General features: G+C 43.6%; 1 protein-coding gene across 2 annotated transcripts in view; it reads left to right on the top strand.

Annotated features, from left to right (window-relative positions):
- ACADM (acyl-CoA dehydrogenase medium chain) overlaps positions 1–24911 on the top strand; it is a 227167-nt gene that overhangs the window by 138915 nt on the left and 63341 nt on the right. For both annotated transcript variants that reach the window (XM_078668541.1, XM_078668536.1), the window contains exons 8-10: positions 4977–5085; positions 18714–18854; positions 18934–19029. In XM_078668541.1, the coding sequence (XP_078524667.1) occupies positions 4977–5085; positions 18714–18854; positions 18934–19029 (346 nt within the window). The remainder of the gene's footprint in view (positions 1–4976; positions 5086–18713; positions 18855–18933; positions 19030–24911) is intronic.

Below are 24911 nucleotides of genomic sequence, written 5' to 3'. Positions count from 1 at the left end.
GACTCACCACCACACACTCACCAGCACACAGAAAACAACACACACAACAACACACCCCCAGCCGTCAATTAATGCTTTCACCATGCACAAACACCAACAACCATCATCCATCTGTGCACGCTTTTACCAAGCACACACCCACCAGCCGTCAGTGCACCCTTCCACCAGGCACACACACCTCCAGCCGGCAGTGCACTTTTCCACCAAGCAATCGCAGTATGGTACACTTTACTTTTAAACATATTCATATAAAGCACAGCATGCCACCATTGGTAAAATTACAATTCAACAAACATACTTCCACTACACACCACATGCAGACACTCCATAACACATGGCAAAAAGACATTGGCATTTACAATGCCATTAGCTCAAACTCAAATAAATCTGAGCCCGATTGCATTTCTAATGCTTGTGTTTCCTGGGGGAGATCCCCTCACTCAGCATGGAGACTAGCAGGATTTGCCCTCCAGTCCTGCCCATAGGCAGAAGTCTTGCAGAATTTCCCTTTCTCCTGGCTGATGAAAGTTTTTGGGGTCTCAACCTTCCCCTTCGTATAGTCCCTTTCCAGACACCAAATGTGATAAACGATCTGAGGAATATAGCATGCTACAACGCATGCTTTTACATTGCGTTCCATAACAACTCAGTCATTACAATGACCCGTTGTTACAATGCAATGCCATTACATCGCAAGTCATTAGATTGACTTGCACTAGATGGCGCTCTAACGTTAGGAATAGTATAATTTATTATTCCAACTCCACCCTGCACAACAGTAGGGAAGGTGTTGGAATAGGAAATCATACCATTCCTTAGGTTGGAGCGCCATCTAGAGCAAGTCGCGCAAATGACTTGCAATGTAATGGCATTGCGTTGTAACAACTGTGTTGTTAATGGAATGCAATGTCACAACCGCATTGTAAAGGTTGTTTCCCTATCTGAGCAACTATTTCTCCTCCAGTGTGTCCCACCCAGCTCACAAGAAGGCTGTAATACACAAATCTGTCTGTTAGGGGGGGATTCCTCTACCTCCTCATGTTCTTACCAGGCAGGACTGGGCCTTCCAAAATGGAAACTAGGGTCCTTCATGTTATGTGCCATATCTGATAGAGACTTTTAGCTGCAGATTACTTACATTTGAATTTCCCAAGCAACACACTGGACCTGGATATGTTTGTGAGAGCAGTACCCCTGCATGCTGTCAGGTGGCTCAGTTCAGTTCCGCATGGCGATTCCAGCACCGGATGTGGCATTGTGGTCACCTATATAGGCGCCACCCAGGCGTGCGGACATCAGTTCTTTTTGACAGACTTTATTTCAAAATGTTTTCCTTGTGAGTGAGGGATGACTTCTAGAAAGGTAGGGATTAAGCCGCGTGGCGCCTGTCACCGCACCATGTTGGTTACTGACCCGCACCTTGTGTGCTTATAGTGTCTCAAGCACAAACACAACTCGAAGTTGTGCATGGACTCCTGGGCCTTGTTGCCAAAGGCTTTAAGGGAGTGGTGCCTAAAGCTGTTTGCAGCCCGGCAGTCGACGCCACATAGCGTGACTCCTAGGAGGACTCAGTCCGATCGAACAAGAGAAGATTGCAGGACTGCTATAGGAGCCCCAAGTCTTCTTCACCGCACTCCAGGTCGTTGGGGACAATCGGGGAAGAAGTCTAGACTGACTATGACTTCACCTCGTCCATCGACGATTGGCAATAGTGAGGAGTGAGTGAGGAACATCGACGTTCTAGGCACTGTTCGTGGAAGCCACTGCCAGGTCCGACCCTGTGCCTCTCCTCATTTCCGAAAGCCAGAGGGACCCCACTCAGATTGGAGTTTTACGAGGCCATGTACCAAGTATTTGAGCGAGCCTACCTCTCTGGTGCACCTCCGAGCCTGCAGGGTCAGAAGAGGCCCCATCAAGTTAAACCAATGGCTTCAGTGGGGTGTCATGGCTCCAATTCCGGATCAGCACTGGCCATGCCAGCGTGGCCTTCCCTGACCACGCTGGTGGTGCACCCATTGGCACCACCAGCCCCAGTCTGATTCCTGACGACTTGGAGGCAGAATGGCGTCAATCAATGCAGTTTTTGGCGCAGACAAAGCCCAGGGGCTCTAGATCATTCCTGAACGTTTTGAGGTTGTTATAGGCATTGGAAAAGAGTAGGAGGGGTCATGGCCCCTATAGAACACCAGTAGACACTCCTGGTGAAGAACCGGACTGGTATGAGGAGCTTGTGGAAGCCTGAGGACTGGACACCTCTTCCAATGCTGGTAAGCTGTCTCCGCCTACTTTAGCTACGGAGGAGGGAGTGTCTTATCCTATGGTGGTGAAGAGGGCAGTGGCGGTCCTTGATCTGGAGCTGCTCTCTGTGCAGGTCAAGACTAACCTTTTAGCCGAAGTGCTTCAGCCTGGGGCTTCCTCATCCAAACTTCTTTTGCCCCTCAATGAAGCACTGACGGATGTTCTTCTGGGCACTCCTGTGTACAGGACAACAGCACGCTGCCGTCGCCCTGCCCCGGGTGATGCAAGTTTCCTCAGCCAACATCCTACTCCTGAGAGCTTGATAGTTCAGACCTCAACATCCCATGACACGGTCCCTTCTTTTCCCAGGGACAGGGAATCCAGAAGTGAGACTCACTTAGGAAGATGTTGTCTTCCGCCAGCCTTGCATTGTAGTCAGTGAACACTGCATGCCTTTTGGGCCGTGTCTTGAATACTTTATGGGAAATGGTTTCACAAGTGCTGCCACAGCTCCCGGTGGATTCTCTGGTTGTGCTCTCCCAATAGTGAGAGATGGGAGTGATGCAGCAAAGTTCATCATTAGATATGGTCTGTATACAACTAACTTGCTGAGCAGAGCGGTTTCATCGACCGTGGCATTGCGGTGCCACTCGTGTTTGACAACATCTAGCTTTCTGAGGGATGTCCAGGCCAACCACATGGACATGACCTTCAATGGGACTCCTCTCTTCAACGAGAATGCAGTCTCTGCCCTGAAGCACTTCAAGGACTAGCGGGCTGCAGCCAGATCCTTGGAACTTTTGTTGACACCTTGCTTCCAGTCTGCCTTTCGCCCCATTCTTGGCAATGGAAGGGGCTTTCAAACATGTCGGCCACAGTCCTGCACAGGCTTCCCAAGTTGTGTGAGGATGTGGCCACGGTGTATTCCAACCTCGTGTAAAAGGTAGCCAAAAGTCGTCTGCCACCAGCCCTGGCAGCTGCGGGCTTTAAGTCCTCCTAGTTTGGTTCTACTAGAGCATGACGTGTCCAGTTGGAAGGAATATCCAGCATTATCTCCTCCACTTGTAGTCCATAACATTGGATGAAGAATGGATCTTGCAGATCGTTCGGAGGAGTTACTCCCTCCCTTTCCAATCTCTCCCCCCGCCTTACCGCCATCTCAAGAAAGGCTGGCGCAGGATCATCTTATCTTTCTCCGATAGGAAGTTTCAGCTCTCCTAAACAAGGGGGCTATAGAAAGTGTTCAGCTAACAGAAGTAGGCAGCGGTTGTTATTCCAGCTACTTTCTGATACCCAAAAAGAACAAACGTCTTCATCCTATTCTAGACCTCCGAACAGTCCATCTCTTCCTCAAAAAGGAGAAGTGCAAGATGCTCAAGTCTTGTCTGTCCTAGACCAAGGAGACTGGCTGGTAGCGTTGGATTTCAGGATGTGTATTTTCACATCCCCATTCTGCTGTCCCGCAGGTGTTGCCTGTGGTTCAAGGTAGGTCACAAGCTTTTTGAGTTCACTGTGCTACTCTTTGGCCTTACTTGCACCCCGGGTGTTCACCAAGGTGATGGTGGTAGTTGCAGCTCCTCTGCGCAGGATAGGGGTTTCAGTCTTTCCCCTACCTCGATGGCTGGCTATTGAAGGCATCCTCACCCCAGACTGTTTCCCATCTCCAGACTACGGCAGATCTCCTGCATTCTGTCCTGAGTCCCATAACTGATTAGAGTAGCAGTTATCCTTTGAGCATTCCTCCCAGACAATAAGATAAAGGGAGCATAGGTGTCAGCAGGATGGGAGGGGCAGAGTAGTTTCTTGTCCCATTTAACTTTAAAAGGAGCTGGCTCAGCACACTCACAAAAAAACCTTTTGCCAGGCGTAAACCTCACTTTTTTAATACATACAGGACACCCATAGGCCAGGGTGCATTGCATTTAAAAATAAAAATTAGACATGTACTTTTAAGTTTTAGATGTCCCAGTAGTGAAAAACTCCATTTATTTTTCTACTACTGTGAGAACTATCTCTCCCATAGGATAGCACTGGGTTACCTTGTTGCATTTAATAAGTGATAACGTTTGATTGGGAACTGGTAGGAAAGTCTGTATAAATGGATAATAAAAGGAGTTGGTTGTGGACAGTTCTTGTTCTGGATGGCCGTGTGATTCCCTCATTAAGTTCTTAGAAAATTTTGAAATGGAATTACTTTAGTCATTGGAGTCCCAAAACGAGAGGTGCTGCATTCTATAGCAGTTATCAGATATTGGTGTCCTTATGCATGGGATGCCTTTTTAACTAAAGGCTTCAATCAGAGTAACAAAGAACATTTATGTCGATCAAATTAAAAACTGTATAACACAGCATCTTCAAAAATATTTGTCACAATAGAAATTTTATTCAGACGTTGCTAATGGCAACTTTAGATTTTTGTATAGTGGTGAAAGAAGCAGGCACTGTAGCGCAATTCAGCACTGCTCTAGTTACATAACTGCCTTGGTAATATTCATATCTTCACAGGCCCTTTTGCTTTTTGAGCGATCTCGCATTACTAAATTTACTTCTTGGTGCACGCACCTAACTTATTTAGAACATATATTTTAAATTCTGATTCCTGGATGTATGTATACTTCAGGGGGAAAAACTATAAAATGATCTTCCGGATGGAATTTTGTCATCTTGGTGTATGTGATTATATTGATGACACAGTTGGATGGGAAGAGTGTATGACAACTCATTTGTCTTTCTTTTAGGTATTTCTTGTTGGCTCGCACCAATCCTGATCCTAAAGCATCTTCTGGAAAAGCTTTTACCGGTTTTATTGTGGAAGCAGATACTCCAGGAATTCAGATTGGAAGAAAGGTAAGATAAGCACATAGTCTTACAGGATGTACTTCATCCCAGCTTAACAAAAACTAAATTGCACGTTAAATAAGATATCTCGATCTTAGGGCATTTCTGAGCTGAATGCTGGAGCTTCTGGTCATGTTAAAAATAAAAAAGCTCTTAGCCTGGAACCTTACCCAGAAGTGTCTCAAAGAAACATTTGCCTTCCTTTAGTGTCCATACAAAATTAAATAAACTAGATTTTCAGAAGACCGCCCCTCTTTAACCCAAACGCACACCCCACACCAACACGGTCTGTGAAGGTCCAGTCGGTGGTCAACAATTACTGTACATCTTTTGTGCAGGTCTCTGTCAGTTTTATTGGCCATGAGAATTCTCAGCATCAGGTGGATACTGTCTTGCTACTTAAGTAGAATCATGGCATGGTTGCGCCACTGGTGTGCCAAAGGCAAGCCTGTCTGTGCCCATTCATTTCCGGACCGCAGCCAGCACCAGCCATGCTGAATGTGGCATTCTGGCTGGTACAGCTCATATCTAGAACTCTGCTAGGGAGCTGAGGGCCCTTGTGTCGCCTTCTCTCTGCCCTCTAAAGTTGGAAGCAAAAGCATGTTCGGGCTCTGTCTCCTGTCCTGTTTGCCTCACGAGGTTCCACCTCTGAGAACACAGTTGTCGGCAGAGACTGGTATTAATTGTCTGGGCAAAGTCAATGTAATCAAGGAAATGCATGCTTTACTGATTAACATGTGCTCCCTTCATAAAAACACCCTTAATATCTTTAAATTGTTAGATAGCTGTAAATTAGATGTGCTTTTTTGACCGAGACCTGTAAAAAAGATTCTTTCACTCCAAACTGTGCTCTGGCTATCCCCGAGGGATACACTTTGATTCATTGAGGTAGAACACCCAAAAAGGGGGTAAGGGGGAACTAGTAATTGCCTTTGGGCATCCTATGCTGTGCTCCCCTTTTGAGCTCCAAGACTCTAATAGAGTCCATGATGTCTTTCAATTTGCAGCTGCTGGTAACTTTACTCATTCATTATGCTGGTCACACCATTGATCTGGTGTTTTCTAACTGCCCTTTGATAATTAGCCCTCATGTGTCCATTCTTTGATTCCTATCATTTTTTGATTCCATTTATAAGTGGAAGACAAGGAAGCTTATTCGGCATGCTGGTCTTTCTGACCGGTCTACCTTTTGGGCCTGAGAAAAGTTAAAGATTGTGCAGTGGATGGAACTTTAAGCTAACACTTCTCCTTTGACTATTAGAGATGTTGACCACTGAATTCAAATTGTTAGTACTTGGCTTGTTGGGACTCCAGATGCATTTACCCCCTCCCTCCACACCCTCAAGTGCAAAGAGGAGCAAAAGAACTTGGCGCAGGGACTATTCTCTTTATAGTAAATATACCTATAAAACTGCTCTTGAAGCTTACCATGTCTCTATTAAACAGCCACAGATTTCCTATTTTGAGGATTAATACAATGCAATGCTGCATTTTCTCAGATTGCAATACTGCATTAATTCTCTCAATCTTTCAGATTGCTAAATCTTTCCTCTCTCCCAAATCTTGCCATAGGGCGATTGTGCACTCCCACGAAAAGGGTTTGCGGCGTTCTTTGAAACTAAGATTGCCGACATCCAAAAGACTGTTTTTGCTCTTAAGGAGTACCTGTTGCCCATTAGATTGGATGTTGTGATTTGTAAGCTTGACCAGTTTAGGCCAATCTCTCTGGAGCAATCTAAGCCATTTTACGTGATCCTTCCTGGATGCTTGTCCTCCTGCTTTGATGATCACAGCGGCAGATGTCGTTAATCCTATAATTAATAGAATATTAAATCCTTATCTTCAGGTGTCATGCCAGCTGATTGGAAACTTGACACACACTCACAGAAGTAGAAGTTAATCACTGTGTATTCTGTGCACGGATATATAAAGTTTTCTTTTTTTTAATTTCTCAGGAACTACTGAACGGATTAACACCATTTAAAAAAAAAAAGGCGCTTTCTGACCCAAGAGCTACCTTTTTCCCTAGTTTGAAGTAATTCCGTTCAGCAGTTGGGCTGTAGCCTGTTCCAAACATTCCTATGGAAATTAACATGGGGAAAACGTGCTTTGGGACCCCCCTTTTTTTTCTCGGCCCCCGCTTGACAAATCACCCCGAAATTTTCAGGACCAGAGCGGGCCACCAGTTTTGAAAATTTGGCGAAGATTCGTCAAGCGGCGCCAAAGATATTTGCCAATCAAAAATCGCTTTTCCTATGGATAAAAAGATATATATATATATATATATATATATATATATATATATATATATATATTCACTGAAAAAACCATAGGTTATAGATCATATATAGTTAGGAATTAGCATTTACAAAACCTTGAAAATTCACTGAAAAAACCACAGGTTATAGACCATATATAGTTAGGAATTAGCATTTAAAAAACCTTATTTTACTCACACAAAACCATTGAAATTCCATATATAGTTAGTTGCACTAACTATATATCGCGCACCCGCAATCCACTGCTGATGATGTCACATATTACATCATTCATGACATGGTCAGTGACATCACTGATGACATCACTGATGACATCTCAAATGACATCACTGATGACATCATCCAGTGACTGTGTGTTTCTGTAAAGTTTAAATATGTTTTACATATTGAAGAATGAGTAGATGTAGAAGTGTCTGGATGAAGGATTTAGTAGGTGCGTGACTGACTGTATGAGTGAGTGATTAAATGTGTCTCACTGAGTGTATGGGTTAGTGACTAAACTGTCTTAATTTGTGCATCATTATGTCTGTTGTTCTGTAAACTGCTGCATGTGTTGGTCAGTAGCTATATGAGTAACTATATGGGTTATTGATTGATTGCCCAAGTATTTGTATGGGAGACTGAGTGTGTGTGTGTGGCTGGCTGGGAGGTGTGTGACTCTGTGCAGATCAATGTGTACTTGTATCAATGATTGTATAAGAGAGTATGTGTTAGTATATGTTTCAAAATGTAAGGTGCTCTATGTTTAACTGTATAGATTAGAAAATGGAAGTGTGATTGATTATTTACAGGACTGACTAGGTGTGTGAGTAACTCCATGGATGAGTGACAGAGTGTGAGAGTCTGTATAGGTGTATGAGTGCATATGATAGTGTTGTAAAGATGAGTGATTGTATGTATGAATGATTGTATGGGTAAATGAGTGAATGTGTGTGTAAACATAGGAATCACTGAGTGCGTATGTAGTAACTAGTATTGGTGTGTCAATGGTTTCAAAAATTATACTCTGTATTTAACACTGGGTGTAACAGAGGTTATATTAAAGTGTGAGGAGATGCATTGTATTGTCACATGAATGATATCATCAGTGATGTGGTCATTGATGTCAAATGAGATGTCATCAGTGATGTCATCAGTGATGTCATTTGAGATGTCATCAGTGATGTCATTTGAGATGTCATCAGTGATGTCATTTGAGATGTTATCAGTGATGTCATTTCAGATGTCATCAGTGATGTCATCAGTGATGTCACTGACCATGTCATGAATGATGTAATATGTGACATCATCAGCAGTGGATTGCGGGTGCGCGATATATAGTTAGTGCACCTAACTATATATGGAATTTCAATGGTTTTGTGTGAGTAAAATAAGGTTTTTTAAATGCTAATTCCTAACTATATATGGTCTATAACCTATGGTTTTTTCAGTGAATTTTCAAGGTTTTGTAAATGCTAATTCCTAACTATATATGATCTATAACCTATGGTTTTTTCAGTGAATTTCAATGGTTTTTTAATAGCAAATATCATAAGCTGTCGAATGTCAAGTACGTGGTAAGTGAAAACATTTTCGTGTTTATGCACACTGATCTGCTTTGAATGGTGCCCCCCCCCCCTCATTTCTATTAGGAGTACTCTCTCTTTGCACATAGTGAAGGGTAGTTAACGCAGGCCTTTGCCCCCGTTGTAATACGTCGTGCCTGCTTCTCTCTCCATTTGATTGATTGTTATCCAAGTATTTACTGTTTTAGAATTGGTTCTCTTTGGTTCATTCTCTATTTACAAACAAACACAGAGTCGCAATACTCTGTTTAGTCTTTGCAGATAACGAAAAATCGTGTAAAAAAAAAAAAGAAAAGGAATCGAGCAAAATCAGTAGGCCACTAACGGGATCTCTTTTTGACCTCGCTAAAATAGAAACATTCGGAACAACCCCTCATGACAAATACAAAACTAGTGAGATGAACTGAACTCCACACAATGATGGCTGCAAAACAGCTCGGCTCCGCCACCCACCCCGCCCAAAATAACGATAAAGAGCGGCTGCCATGATTGGTTGCGGAATGGCCACGACGGAGCTACGAAATGGTACTGCTCTCATGCTAACCCCAGCTTCAGTCTGAAACATCCAGAAACACTGTAGGCTACCAATTCGATCAGTTCCGGTAGCGCCCCAATGTAACCCGGTAGAGAAGAACTAGCCCTCCCCTCTTTGACTGATGGTTCTTGTTGCCTGTCCCTTCTGTTGTCATTTAACAGAACTATTTAGCCTGCTGAAAGGGGTTGTGTTCCGACCGCTGGTTGGTGGAGACATTTTGACTATATTCTGGACCTGCGTTGTCGCGTAATGCGTCATATGACGCGCCGCGTTAGCGCATCCGGAAGTCATCCGGGGCGCGCAGCGCGTAACGTAAGCATAACAAGTCATGTGACTTGTTAATAAAACTTTTCATTGGTTCATTTTACTTTTCTTATTCTAATGATGAAAGGCTTGGTCATATGACCTAAAAATTACGCTTTTTATTACTTCCGAACATTATTTTTTCTTAAATATATGTTATAATGTTCCAGGCTAATGTACTTTCCCGGAAAATTTACAACTGTCCTGCAAGTAAAATATATTCTTTTTTCGAAAAAAAGAGCGTTTCTTCGTCCCATGACGGAGCCGTTGAGCAAAAGAGGGTCGACCTGCTGTCTTAGTCGCCGATACGCCTGAATATGAGATTCTTATCGATCACTTTATGTTGCAGGAATAGAAAACACAACAGCCCTTGACCATTTATCTTTACTGCGTTCCTTCGTATTATACCTTTTACCCTTCATGTAATTGGTCTGCTTTATTTCACTTGCCTTTTAATGATTCTAAAACAGTGACTATTATTAAAAACTTTACCAATGTATATACTACTACCATGTTTTCTTTTAAAAACCTTTATTGTGAAAATTTCATTATACAAATACGAGCCTATAACCATGTGGGCCGGCCACGGAGCAAACTGTAATCGTATATGGTGAGTAGACATTTACACTGTAGAGGAACGTAACGGGCGGGCCATTAGGTTGCAAGAACTAAGGTGTCTAACAGTTACGGAATCGGTGGACGTACATTTTATAATTAAAATACGACAGGGCCAGTTACAATAAAATTATCTAGATATACATTTGCGGGCAAGTACCATGGGTGACGTTAATTCGAACTTTCAATAGTACAGTAATCAATAACACATCAGAACTTAATATCAATAGGGATGTCGAAATATTCAATCAATTCTCGTCCCCGCCCGCCATGTGCTTCAAAACTGCATACGTATCTCGTGATTTCAAGGTTCTGCAACCAGTACACAACAAGGAGTTACGAGTCCCATTTATTCCGGCGCCATTTTGGGCGAGGACGGGCAGGTCCAGGATATAGTCAAAATGTCTCTACCAACCATCGACTATGATGATGTTCATATGCTGTATTTATTAGAGTAACACTCATCTGTCCACATGAAATTAATTTGCCACAATCTAAACATGTCATTTTAATCTTTCCAAAGTTCTTCTAAATATTTGGGACCGTTTCCCTTGCCTCTGATGCTGTCAGTGCCACTTCTTTGATGAATGTACTAGCAGGTCAGGGGTTCTCCTCCAAATCTCTCTTTTATGCAGCACTATAATTAATTGGTGCCACCTCTCCATATGACGATGCATGGTATAGTTACCATAACTATATTTTTTTTCGGTTCCTCTGGAGAGTTCATCGTGGCAGATGAAGCGTGTAACGTACCGGGCATTTACCTTTTTTTGCATGTACAGGAAAGGAAAAAAAATCGAGCGTCCGAGTTCTAAGGTGTCCCAGGGCCATTTTAGTGGACCAGGCCCAAATCCAAAGAACAGGCCGCCATTTTGAGAGTCCTGTTGCAGCCGCCTGTCGCTGTAGCATCAAGAGCAGCCGAAACTCAGCTGAATGGCAACTGAAACGGTAAAGGGGCGCCCCACTACAGCAGACGAGCCTCCACCTAGGAAGGCCCGTTCACGCCGCCTCCCCCCCCCCTTCGGGCACCCCACGCCGTTATTCGGAGCAGTATTGTAGGATGGCCACACCAGTGCGGCAACTTGCTAGACATCACCTCGGTGGTAACCGAATCTCAACGCCTTGTGGTGTCTTCTATTCAGAAAACATTGTTATGCTGCCTTCGACCTATTCGCCGCAAGTGCGCACACAACTCAACTGCATAGCTTGCTAGACACCACCTCGATGCCATCCGGATCTTGGAATCTCAGCGCCTTTTGATGTCTTCTCTTCAGAAAATATTGTTGCGCTGCCTTTGGCCCCATTCGCACATCGGTCCGCTACTGACGCCATCTCACAGGCTAATGGGGCGCCCCACGCCGACTTTCAGCATTGTAGGATGACCACACCAGTACAGCAACTTGCTAGACATCACCTCGGTGCCATCCGGATCTCGGCGCCCCACTGCAGATGAAGTGCCTCTCAACTATGAAACCACCACGGTGACATCCGGATCTTGGCGCGTTGTGCTGCCTTCGGCCTATTCGCACATCGGTCCGCTACTGACGCCATCTCACATGCTAATGGGGCGCCCCACGCCGAGTTTCAGCATTGTAGGATGACCACACCAGTACAGCAACTTGCTAGACATCACCTCGGTGCCATCCGGGTCTCGGCGCCCCACTGCAGATGAAGTGCCTCTCAACTATGAAACCACCACGGTGACATCCGGATCTTGGCGCGTTGTGCTGCCTTCGGCCTATTCGCACATCGGTCCGCTACTGACACAAACTCACAGGCCAACGGGGCGCCCCACGCCGACTTTCAGCATTGTAGGATGGCCACACCAGTGCTGCAACTTGCTGGACACCACCTCGGTGCCATCCGGATCTTGGCGCGTTGTATTGCCTTCGGCCTATTCGCACATCGGTCCGCTACTGACGCCGCCTCACGTGCCAACGTATTTTCTCCGCATTTTATACCCTATGCCGCATAACAGGTCATGTGACTTGTTTATAAAACTTTTCATTGGTTCATTTTACTTTTGGTTTCCTAATGATGGAAGGCTTGATCATATGACCTAAAAACAACACTTTTCATTGGATGAAAACTTTTTTTTTTTCCCAAACGATGAAAGCCCCACCTTGTTTCTGGATGTTTCAGACTGAAGCTGGCGTCAGCATGAGAGCACCACCATCTCGTAGCTCCGTCGTGGTCATTCCGCGAGCAATCATGGCAACCGCTCCCCACCAGAAGCCTACAGGAGTCGGGGGGGCCCCCAAAACTTTTGATGAATCCTCAAGGCGGAGGGGACGCTTTCGAGAATGGGGTCCAAGACCTAGCAGACAAGCGTCCGATTTCCAAGGTGTCCCAGGGCCATTTCAGTGGACCAGGCCCAAAAAGGAAAGAGCCTGCGGCCATTTTGAGAGTCCTGTGACAGCCGCCTATCGCTGCACCGCAAGAGTGGGCGCAACTCAGCTGAATGGCGGATTTTGACACAGTGGACCAAAAACGGACGGAATGGCAACTGAAACGGTAAAGGGGCGCCCCACTACAACAGATGACACTCCACCTGGAGAGGCCCGTTCACGCCGCCTCCCCCGGGGCGCCCCACGCCGTTATTCGGAGCAGCATTGTAGGATACCAAAACCAGTGCGGCAACTTACTGGACATCACCTTGGTGCCATCGTTCTGCTGCCTTGGAACTATTCGCACAACAGTTTGCTACTGATGACCCACCCCCCGCGACGCCCCACGCCGGAAATCTGGACGTTGTGCTGCGTTGGGACTATTCGCACAGCCGACCGCTACTTCGTTGTTTTTCCCTAAAAATGTTTATATGTTATTACTATTTTTGTTTTCTTGTATATATTTATAAGTTATTAAAGTTTTATAATCTTACTACTTTGTCGGAGTGCTATATATTTTTAATGTGACACATAATTGTAAAAACTTTGATGTACAAAGAGTCATCCCTGGAATCTTCCGCTTCAGGCTCGGTCCCCTCCCCAATCACAATACAGGATGGTTTTCAGATAATAGGAACGCGTCTGCTGTGACGGATCTCATCGAGTGTGGGCCTTGATCTACTATAACTCCTTTGAAGAGGGGTGATTCTTTACAGCTGGGGCCATAAACTACATCTGCAGGGCTAGCTGATACCCTAGGACCAGCCTGGACAATCGGACACAGAGGAAAAGGAGTGTCAGAGGGTGCGGTAGTGAATAGGGCGAAAGGGAGGTGTCGGGCGGGCACAGGGTGTGATTCTCAGGGAAGAGCAGCGCAGATGGGGGGAGGTTTATTACCCATGCATAAGACAGAGAGCGGGGGTGACCACTGCCTGGGGGAGATGCTTGCGAGGGTGGGGAGCCATGCTAAGGATCGACAGCGTGCACAGAGTGGGTCTGGTCAAGGCATCTAAAATGGCTGCCGTGCACGACAAAAGTGTGGCATTTGAAAAAAGACAAGATGGCGCAGACAATGTTTTTCAACACTTCCTGATTTCCTTCGAATCGAACGTTAACAGACGTTGGGGCATATTACCAAAGTTAAGCGATATTTATCCCTAACGATGCTTAGCAACGATTTTTTTACCGCTAAGCATCGTCAGAAATTATCGCAGATAAACCTTGCTATTATCAAGGTTTATCGCAAATACGATAATAAACGACCGCAATGCATTAATATCGCTGAAAACTCAGCGATATTCATGCATTACCGAGCTAATGCTCTTAGCCATGTTATCCACCTCCCATTGGATAACATGGCTAAGAACTGCTCAGGGCAGGTGCTAGCTTTTGGAGATATTCGCGCTTATCTCGAATATTTCCAAAAGTTGATAATAGGAGATAGCGATGTTAGCGACTGTTTCCAGTCGCTAACATCTTGGCATGCCCACTTTGCATGTCATTAGTGATAAATATCACTCACATGCAAAGTGGGGCCCAAGATGGTCGCTATCTCCTACTAGCCGTCGCTAACTGGTGTTAGCAACAGCTAGGTAATACAGATATAATTTTATCTCCGCGAAGCGGAGCGCTGTTACAGATATATATCTTGTTTTTGAACGTTAATTTCTCAAAATCCACTGAAGCACATATATTGAGACCTAGCAAAGGCACATCGAGCTACCAGTCCCTACAATTTTGCCAAGTTTCGTGCAAATCCATTTAGCCGTTTTATTATTATTATTTTTTTTTTTCCCCGCGGGGCCCTTTTAAAACCTCCACATCAAACCTAAGAGGTCAAGGAGGATCTACTATGCCCCCTTATGGTCATTTGCCCCTTCGCTTTGGCCTCCTCTTGTCTCTCGATCCTACCGAGAGACAAGATGGCGGCCGCTACGGACTGTTTGCAATGTTTACAGACGCCGGAGAGCCAATCAGCTTCGCTACGCGAAGTTCTGTTACGCGTAAAGTCCGCGAACCGGAGCGCTGCCCGGTCCGCTGTTACAGATATATATCTTTTTTTGAACGTTAATTTCTCAAAATCCACTGGAGCACATATATTGAGACCTAGCAAAGGCACATCGGGCTACCAGTCCCTACAATTTTGCCAAGTTTCGTGCAAATCCATTCAGCCGTTCGGGCTAAAAGTGAGGCCAACCGCCCTATGGAAAACTCAATGTTAAAAACACGTTTTGGGACCCCCCTTTTTTCTCGTTCCCCCCTTGACGAACCCCCCACCCCCCCCCCCCAAATTTTCAAGGGCTGCTCAGAAACAAAATGTGCCATTTTCCTGAAAATTTCAGCCAATTCCGTCCACAAACGCCAAAGTTATTAGACATAGAATTTTCAAAAATCCCATAGAGAAAAAATCCTAACTATATATACCTACTGGCGACCGCCAGTAGGTAATATATATATATATATATATATCATCCCAAAGTGCTCCTGAGCACAAAGACGCTACTCCTGGAGGAAAGTTCAACAGAACCTTTATTTGAAAACCGCCACAGCTTTTCCTGATTCGTTTAGTCAATCCCTGACGCGTTTCGATGAAAAATCACCTTAATCGTAGGGTGGGGCCTGAACAATCCTGGAACGCCCTGCAACCCATTTTCTCCCTTTGCATGCACTCCCCAGTGAGTTGCATGCTGGGTGTTGCAGTAGCCACTGTACTTCCCTCTCAGTGGAGGCCATGTGATTTGTCCATTAATTAAAAAAATTCCCCGATATTTGCTGTGGCGGTTTTCAAATAAAGGTTCTGTTGAACTTTCCTCCAGGAGTAGCGTCTTTGTGCTCAGGAGCACTTTGGGATGATATATATATATATATATATATATATATATATATATATATATATATATATATATATATATATATATATAGACAGATAATCTAGTGATATATATATATATTATAGAAATATGCTTCATTTTTTTTAATTCATTCTTTTAATCTCAGAGGTATGCCATTGACTCAGTCTAAAATGAAATTCATTTAAACTAGCCAGTGCAATAGAGGGCTGACTATAAAGTCCCTTTTGTAAATATATGTTGTGACATGAGACCTGCCAGGTAGCTAAAGCAGTCTGTAGTCAAGTTTACAATTCCATCCTTAAATAAACTATTCAAATCCAGATGCTACATGTCCCAGAGATATTGCCTCTTCCAACCTGCAACTGAAACAAATGTTCTGACTGCTACTTCTAACTGTAGGTTCCTCACCTTTAGAAAACCCTCAGGCATTAGACTGGATCTAGACAGTTCTTCAGAAATGCTCCTTTGCCAGTAGGTGGCGCTCTGGTTTGGCGCCATACCACCCCAGAGGGACCGGAGCCGCATGTAGTGACACCCATGCACACTGATGTCAGTAGCTTTGTTCCTGCACCCTTTGACATGGATCTGGTATTCTACTCCCAACTTTGTCGGTTTTCCATCAACTCCAACACTTTTCTCATTGTGCTGGGGAATGATGTGCCCACCACAAATGACAGGATTGAAACTGTGCACACACTGCAGGAAGCTGTGATCAGTCACAAGGCCGCTCGAGTTGTCTGTGGTCCTTCGGCTCTAAACATAACTCGTACAGCAAGTATGCTCATGTTTCTCGTGCATCCCAAGTAAATCGAGGATCAGGAAGCAAAACTATACATTGCAGAGCACAAGAAGAGTTTGTATTCAAGCACAGGTTTCACTCTATTTGCTGGCCTGGTCACAGTCTCATTCTTGTGGCCAACTCAGCGCAGTACCTTCAAAGCTGGCTGCATGATTTTTAAAGCCCTACACTGTAAATGTCCCAAATTCATCGAGAGACTTATCATAAAGTATGCCCCTGTTAGACATCTGCGCTCGGTCAATCAAGGCTTACTTCAGATACCATCTTTTAAGCGCAAACGCACGGGCGGATGCAGATTCGGATCACTGGCCCCACGGCTGTGGAACATCTTCCCCTTGGACATCCGGCACTGCCCTGACCTTCTGTCACTTAGGAAAGCCTTAAAGACCTGGCTTTTCCAGCAAGCATTCCAATAAATCTCGGTCGCCTGTTTCCCTTGTCATATCCTCTATCACTGACCGCGCCAAGAAACCAATTGGTGTTAGTGCGCTTAAGAAATTTCTTTTATCATAACATAACATAACTCCAAATCCAGTTCTGGAGCGTCGGCAATCTGTCTGCACAAGACAGTCTTGCTGTCTTCCATCAAAGAGAATCTGGTGCAGGTCCTTGCAAGCAGTGTAAAGTAGGAACCTGAATCCAGGGTCAGTAGACGCTATACCTTTGGAGGTGACTGGACCAGCAGAATATCTTCCTGGTCCCCAGCCACCTGGTCAGGATTATGAATGTTAGAGCCTACGATTTGAAGAAGCATCATTTGGTAGGCCATGTGTTGTATCTTCGTCTCTAGGTGGCCCTTGGGCATCATGGAGCAGTGGGATACACCTTGGCTAGACAACAGTGTCAACCAAAACACCCACTAGGAGACTTGTTCTGGCCTTAATGGATGGAAGGGCTCCTTTTCACAGCTACCTCTCCTATCTCGCGTTTAAGGAAGATCAAATCAGACTTGGCCGATGCCATTCTAATTACTAGAACCAGACTAGGCCATAAGAGTGTTGTACATTGGGGGCCTGGACATTCGTCCTCCAATTATGGGGCCTGAGCATATGTCCTCCAATCATGCTTTCACATTAGGATGGGAACAGGCCTGGGTCCTGCATTTGAATCTCAAATCTACATCGCTATGTGGGCCTATTGAATGAAGGCAGCTAAATAAGTTTTGCTTGCCAACTAAGGGCCAGATTTATTTTCTGGTGAATGGTGTATTCTCCTTTGCCTGACGGTGAACTTTACATCTGCCAGGTTGAGACCACCCGACTGATTAATAAATTAACTCCTACCTGGTTGTCATTCAGTAGGCATTGGCAGTGGGGTGGGGGGGTGTAGGGCCTCTAAGGATGGCACAATACGTGCTGCAGCCCTTAGAGGTCTTCCCTGGTCACAGTGCCCTTGGAACCTGTTGTACCATTTACCAGGGGCTGACCTGTGGCCAGAGATGCCAATTGGGTTAGTTTTGGGTAAAGAACATAGATCCTGGGAACCTGAGTGGCAGGGACCCAGGGCACATCAAGTGAAAGTGAATCAGTAATCTGGCAAAAAGTGGGGGCTACTGCAACAGAAGCCCACTTTACTACAGTGTACTTGACCCTCTTGATCGTGAATAATATAGACAATGGGTAGTACTGAGTGCCCAGAAAGTGGTGATATACAGGGATCGTTTTTTAACACAAGGTGGGAGTGCCTGGTAACCCATACTTTTTGGGGAGAACTGAATAATTTCCTTTTGAAGTTTCAAGGTGCACTCCAGAATTATGAATAATTAGTTATTGTGACTCATACTTTCAAAACCGAAAAACAATCTGAATACTTAACTTATTACGCTGGACATTGCTGGCAAATGATGTATTGGCTTGAAATAGTACACACTATGACTATACTAGAAGTCCTCTATTTGTTTTTTGGGGGGGGGGTTTATGCTGGATTTTCCATCAGCTTGGGCATTATTACATAGCTCCACTTTCTATGGCAACTAAATTATTGTGTACAGATCTGTAGGTACTTAGTATAAGAATGCTGCTCTGAAGCCATTGAATGACTCTAAACCAGCCTTCTCTGTGTTTACTCCTCTGATATTTGATGTGAAAAATGCATAAACTCCATGAATTGGGACTTTTTGTTTTAAATAAATGGTTTTTTTTTAACCTCTGAGAAAATCCAATATAATTTAAAAGAACAACATAGTTTTACCAATGCTAACAATGAAAACCATAAAGATTTTTTTTTAAAAACCATCATAAAGAAAATTGAACCCGATTGTCCTACAATCCTTCACAAATCAACAGTTTAAAATGTCTTTCAGGAGCTGAATATGGGACAGCGATGCTCAGATACTCGAGGGATTGTCTTTGAAGATGTGAGAGTTCCAGCAGAGAATGTCTTAATTGCTGAGGGATCGGGCTTTAAAATTGCTATGGGAGCCTTTGATAAAACCAGGCCTCCAGTGAGTAACGCCTGCCTTTTTTCTCTAATATTTGTTATCATGAAAGTGTCTGCTTTTTCAACTCTGATCATAATTTCAGGTTGCAGCTGGTGCTGTTGGATTGGCACAGAGGGCATTGGATGAAGCTACAAAATATGCCTTGGAAAGGAAGACATTTGGGAAAACAATTGCAGAGGTACTGTAAGCAACTGCAGATCAAGAGAAATGTTGGCAGATTTGTATTTGCCATTGTTATTGATAGAGATATTCTATTAATGATTGATAGAGCAGTCACCAGTTCATTCAAATATCATTTGGCCTAAATCATCAGTTTTCCAAGTTAAACCGATCATATTTGATGCCGTTTTTGGTCCTTTTCCTAATGACAAAGCATTTACAGGAGTGGAAGAGTGTTCACTGGTACATATAGTCCCCTACTCCACACTCATGAAATATTGCCCCCGGTCACAAAAGAATGGGATCAGCTTTACATACTTAAGGTTGGTTCATCTAATGTCCATGGAAGTCCTGACTGTAAACTCAATTTTCAGGGTCCCCAAACGTTCTCTCCCAAGTGAGGGAAAACCACACTTTTGCTTAGAGCTGGCTATTTTTGCATGGATCTTTATTCTTAATTGTTTCATTGGGTTTTCTTTGCTTGGCAAGAGGGTAGTTTTGTTATACATTGGCAGTATCCTCACACTCTGGACTCTACGCTTGGAGAGGCAGCTTCACGGAATTTGTGTGTGTTCCATTTGTCACACACTGAACCCCACAAGAACACGATTGCTTGGCAGAAAATTCTCCCATGCGCCTGTACCCTCTGCATCTCTTTTAGTGAGGGCTATAATGCATCATGTGATTTATTACGCTGAAATTGCAGGTGTGGTCTTACTCAGGAATTTTTGTGATTTCAGAGGAAGGAATAATAAAGTATGTAAACTCCTTTGATCCGACTGTCATGTAGCCGTGTTCTCAGGCTGTCACCCAGGGCCCAACTATTTGGACATAATGCAGACCATGGTATTGGGGTACAATGCAAGCTTTTCCTATCCCATGAAAGAACCCTGGGGTGGCCTGGCCTTTCATCAGGAATATCCATGATAGGCTGATGTTTTGTTTCTCCAGGCAGTTGCTTGAGGTGTACTGTGTACCTAATCCTCCTTACAAGCATAGACACCAGTGTGCCAGGCCATGGGTTTCCTGTCCTAAACCGGGGTTCCCGAGAAATCGTGCATGAAAAGTTACTATAGCATTAGAGTTTTTGTGACCTGTGGAGGTGTCTAGTCTGTTCACCAGTACTGTTCTTGTGTGGAAAGGTGTCAGAAACCAGGCTTTCTGTGCTCCAAAAGACCTTGTGGCACTTTTTGATTTCAAATCATTTATATTGGGTAATTTTATTAGAAATACAACCAAAATACAGAATGACCTCCGGTATTACACCTCCCATTAGAATGAGTATCATCCATGCTTGTCGATAAATGACATTAACATCCAAATAATTTTTTACATAAACCGATTCTTACCGTTGTACTTGGCATTATGCCTACATTTTAATCAGTGGTGGCTATCAGCTAACAGTCATCCTTGAGGCATAGCTATTGCCTGGTATGATTTTTAGTTGCTTTGTCATTAACTTGTTGTAGGAGTTTTGTAGTTCTTCTACCGAAAAGTAAATGAAGACGTTCAATTAAAATTGAAACGGGGGAAACTGACAAGGAGAAATGTGGGGAGCCGCCATAGTGGTCAGTTCTCAACAAAGGGGTGTATTAATAATTAATTCTAACATGGTTCCATGGATTCCCTGACAATAAAGGAGGCGTAGAACTTGGGACCTTTCACCTCTACTTCATGAGGGTTTGAAAACAAGGTTGGATGCGTCTAGGGCGTTCCATAGTTTAGTTTGGAGGGAGCACCTCGGGGTGAGTTGTAGAGTCAAGTTGTGTGCGCCTATGGCGCTTTTAAAAAAAAAAAAAATCTACTGACTGAATGGTCTCAGGCCCTCAGGGCCCTGTTGAAGATCCACCTTGAGCATCCCCAGCCTTCTGTCAGAGGCCTTCTGAGAAACACTTCACTTGAGCATGCTCCAACGTGAATCACCACGAGTTTCATGTGCTGTGATAGCTCTGGCTACATGGTATACCTCAAACCTGGTAATTAACAAAAGGGGGAGGGAGAGGGAGAAGTGAATTCTGTCTCCCCTAGCAATATGTATAAACAAAGAGAATCCACTAGGATAGTGTCAGTGATCCCTACAGTGGTGGGGAGCAAACAGTGTTGTTTAAATACCCCTCACACACCAAAAGGCCCCTTGGTGTCATGCTTCATCATCGGGGTCTTCGCAAACCTCTACGGAATGCGGCGTGCTACGACTCACGACTACGTAGGAGCACTGAGGGTGAACTATGTGTTGGTGTGTGTGGAGTAATAGTGTGTGAGTAGTGAGGTGAAAGTGTTGGTTAAAAAATACCTGGCTCGTAGGAAAGAAACAAAAACTCTTTATTAAGTCCTCGGCTGGTATCATTAAAAAAGTGCAGGTGAGGTTGTTTACTGATTATGGTATGTCAACCTCAAAAGTGCGTCGACATGTTTCGGAGTTAAAGACTCCTTCTTCAGGACGAGGATGTGCACTGATTATCCTCACCTTACTCACATGTATATGTAGATGTCAAAGTGTGCTCTACAAAAAATAAATATAGTGAAATGTACCTATCTGTTATTAAGTCTGTTGCGCCCAATTGGCGTTATACAGAACCTGTGAATAAACAAAAAGTCATATAAAACATAATGTCTAAATTGGAACACATGTTCAGGAAAAACTGTGTTATTACACAGAAGGGTAACGACAAACCAAAAATAAGGTCCAGGAACCCTGAAAAAGAAAAAAGAAAAAGAAAACACGGACAAACATATAGACTAGGACACACATTAATTGTTTTGAAGGTCGCCATTGGATTCCGTAAGGTGAAAGAAACGGATTGAGATTCACACAATTAAATATAATTAAATATAAACGGCCCCTATGTCCCAAGCTCAACGCTCTTTTAAAACGGACACCCTCTCTAATATCTGTACTAATTTCTCACAACATAATTTATAAAGCCCCCTGATTCCTCTTCCTTACCCACTGCGATAACTGTGTCTTATGTCACATATTCACGCCACTGCTTATACATGTTACCTGACATTCCATGCCTACTCTATAATCAGCTGCGCCAAATGCCCATTCTACTTAAGCGCCTTTTATGAACTGTTCCCACATGTCAGAGAAACTGAGCTCAGTCAAACAATTCTACAATATTTATGAGAAATAATGTGTAGTGTCCCATGCTCACTCAGCAACTTTTCTAAAGTTTTCCTACTGTTCCATAGTCACCTTATATTTGTCAAACATATGGTCAGTAAGTCCTGCACACCATGTACATTTAATAAGTCCTGACGGTGATGCCAGTTCGGATCCATTTATTGTAATAGGGGACTCGATACATCCATTACATGGGTGCCAATTTCAGTGAGGTTCGAGACTCAACAATATATCAACTGGGGGCTTTTGACCATGAACCACAGACTGGCTTTGCACGGGGACAGAGGCACCGGCACAAGGCCTTCTTTTCATCTTCTAAATTCAGACTGTTTCAGTTGCTATAGGTGCGGGTGGTGATAACAAAGGACCTACACCTCAGGGCGGTTCTTATTATGATGCTCAGTGCGCTTAATTATTCCCTTTTTTGGAGGGACGGGGGGGGGCAGATCCATTGTTCTGGATCAGTGTGGCTATCCGTTAGCACTGAAATTCCAACATCTCCACATGATATTAAATCTCTGCACTTTGCTAAGTTGTTAACCTAACACACACCCATAAATGCACTCACTCTGTCAAACACACTTTCTTATACGCTCACACGCATTCACCCACACTCCAATTTTTTGAGTACACTTGTGTTGTGTTAGAAAAACCTACACTGCTACTACCTATGCAATATCTGCGTTGTGTGTTAGGGATGCTTCGAAAAAACATTTTGTGTATGCGCTATTCAAATGCCAAAACCATAGGCCTTGTCAATGCTAGTTTTTATGCATCAAGTGTAAAAAATAATGGACTTTGATAAAAGCAGTGAACTGGGTCATGTTTTAGTTTACATGTGGATCGAACAGCAACACTATTGGAAATGAAGCAGCCCGCTTAAAAAACGAACATTTACAATGCAATGGTATCGGCATTATTAAAGGTAGAGCTATTTGCATTGCTGATAACATTTTTTTTCATTTTCTTTTAAAACATACATAAATGGTATTGTCATTTACAATGGCCATAGGTGAGCATTAGACAGTAGTAGAGAATATTCCCGGACATAGAGACACACACACACACACACACACACACAGACAGACGGCTCGGTCTGTGTGTGTGCGTGGCTCTGTCTGTGTGTGTGTGTGCGTGGCTCTGTCTGTGTGTGTCTGCGCGGCTCTGTGTGTGTGCGCGGCTCTGTGTCCGCGAATACTCTCTACTACTCTCTAATGCTCACCTATTGCTATTGTAAATGACAATACAATGTATTTATGTTTTTAAAAAAAAAGAAAAAAAAAGTCATGAGCAATGCCAACAGCTCTACCTTTAATAATGCCGAGACCATTGCATTGTAAATGCTTTTTAATACTCAAGCTCAGAATGTTCTCTTTTGCTTTCACCGTTCCATTTAGGCATGGGCGCCTATCGCTGTAGATACGCTATGAACTTTATATTTTTTGGGCCCTATGTGGCGCATAACATCTTCTACTATTAAGACGTGATCATTTTATGCCTGCTTAGTGGGCGTCTGTTGTATCTGTGGTATTCACAGTTGTTCCTTGTTTACCCATTCTGTTAGCTTCATCTCTGAGGTTCTCCCTTTGACGCCAGGTAGTGGCTCTGAATGATTATCCACATCACGATTGGTCTAGAGCCTTAGGGCCTGGGGAAAACATATTTATATATACATATCTGCCCAGAAACAGATGATCCCGATCGAAGGTAGGGTTCCTTCTTTGGCACTAGATTTTCCATGACCAGCTCCTCAAGGAAAGCTTGTTTTCTGTGTCGTAATTCTTTATTGAGAGATTAAAGGTACATACATTAATAAAAGTATAATACATTATAGTAGACCCATAAAAGTCTAGGTATTTAACATATATAGTATAATATGAAGAAGAAAAAACGTGCATATAGTAAAGGAAAGGGGAGGAAATAGGAGAAAGAAAATAAAAGACAAAGTGTAAAGAAGAGAAAAGGAGAATAGTGAACATTGTATGTTAGTCTAACTCTGGCTAGATAGAATCATGGGAAAAAGTTGGACAAAGTAAATAATGGGATGGGTAAATATAATTTAGAAATAGTAAAATATGTTGTGTATATAATATGAAGAATTATCTATACATACATATGAGTGATGGAAGTTCATAAAGGGTAAAAAATAGCTAAATAATAAAGTAGATAAATTAATAATTAATAATAAAATTATAATGGGTAAATAAATGGATAAATAAATAAGTGAATACATATTTGAGAGAGTAGATAAGTGAATAAGGAAATGGAAGAATGGATAGATAAAGAAAAGTGAGGTGGGGGGGATCCAGAAGTGAGACCTCCTTACCCAGGATAATAGAAATAGGACTTGAGAAGTTAAAAAGGAAATAGGAAGGTAAGAAAACCAATGAGAGGCAATTATTTCAAGAACTCAGAGAAAAGGAGTCCATACTTGTTGAAATATTGCTTCTTGGTCTTGTAATTTACCGCTTTTTTCTATTTCTGTTTAAATTCATTTCTTAGTCCCTGTTTTTAACATTGTTACCGCGCCCACAGACTTGCACTTTAATTGTGCCCCCCACCGCTTGTAGAGCGGAGTTCTTCGTGTTGCTATTGCCTACTTGTGGCGCCTAGCCGCCATATTGGGGGTGCTGTTCTCTCAGTGTGCCACTTGACTCAGCGCTCTAGTGCTCCGTTTGGAGACCAGGTGCCTCACCTGGTCTCCAAACGGAGCACTAGAGCGCTCCTACTTACAGCTCACTCCACTCGCGCAGCGGTAGCGCCTGACTCGCGCC

Source organism: Lissotriton helveticus, chromosome 1_2, assembly GCF_964261635.1.
Source record: "Lissotriton helveticus chromosome 1_2, aLisHel1.1, whole genome shotgun sequence".
NCBI lineage: Eukaryota > Metazoa > Chordata > Amphibia > Caudata > Salamandridae > Lissotriton > Lissotriton helveticus.
Note: the sequence above shows the minus strand (reverse complement) of the source record. Positions and strands in the feature narration are given on the sequence as shown.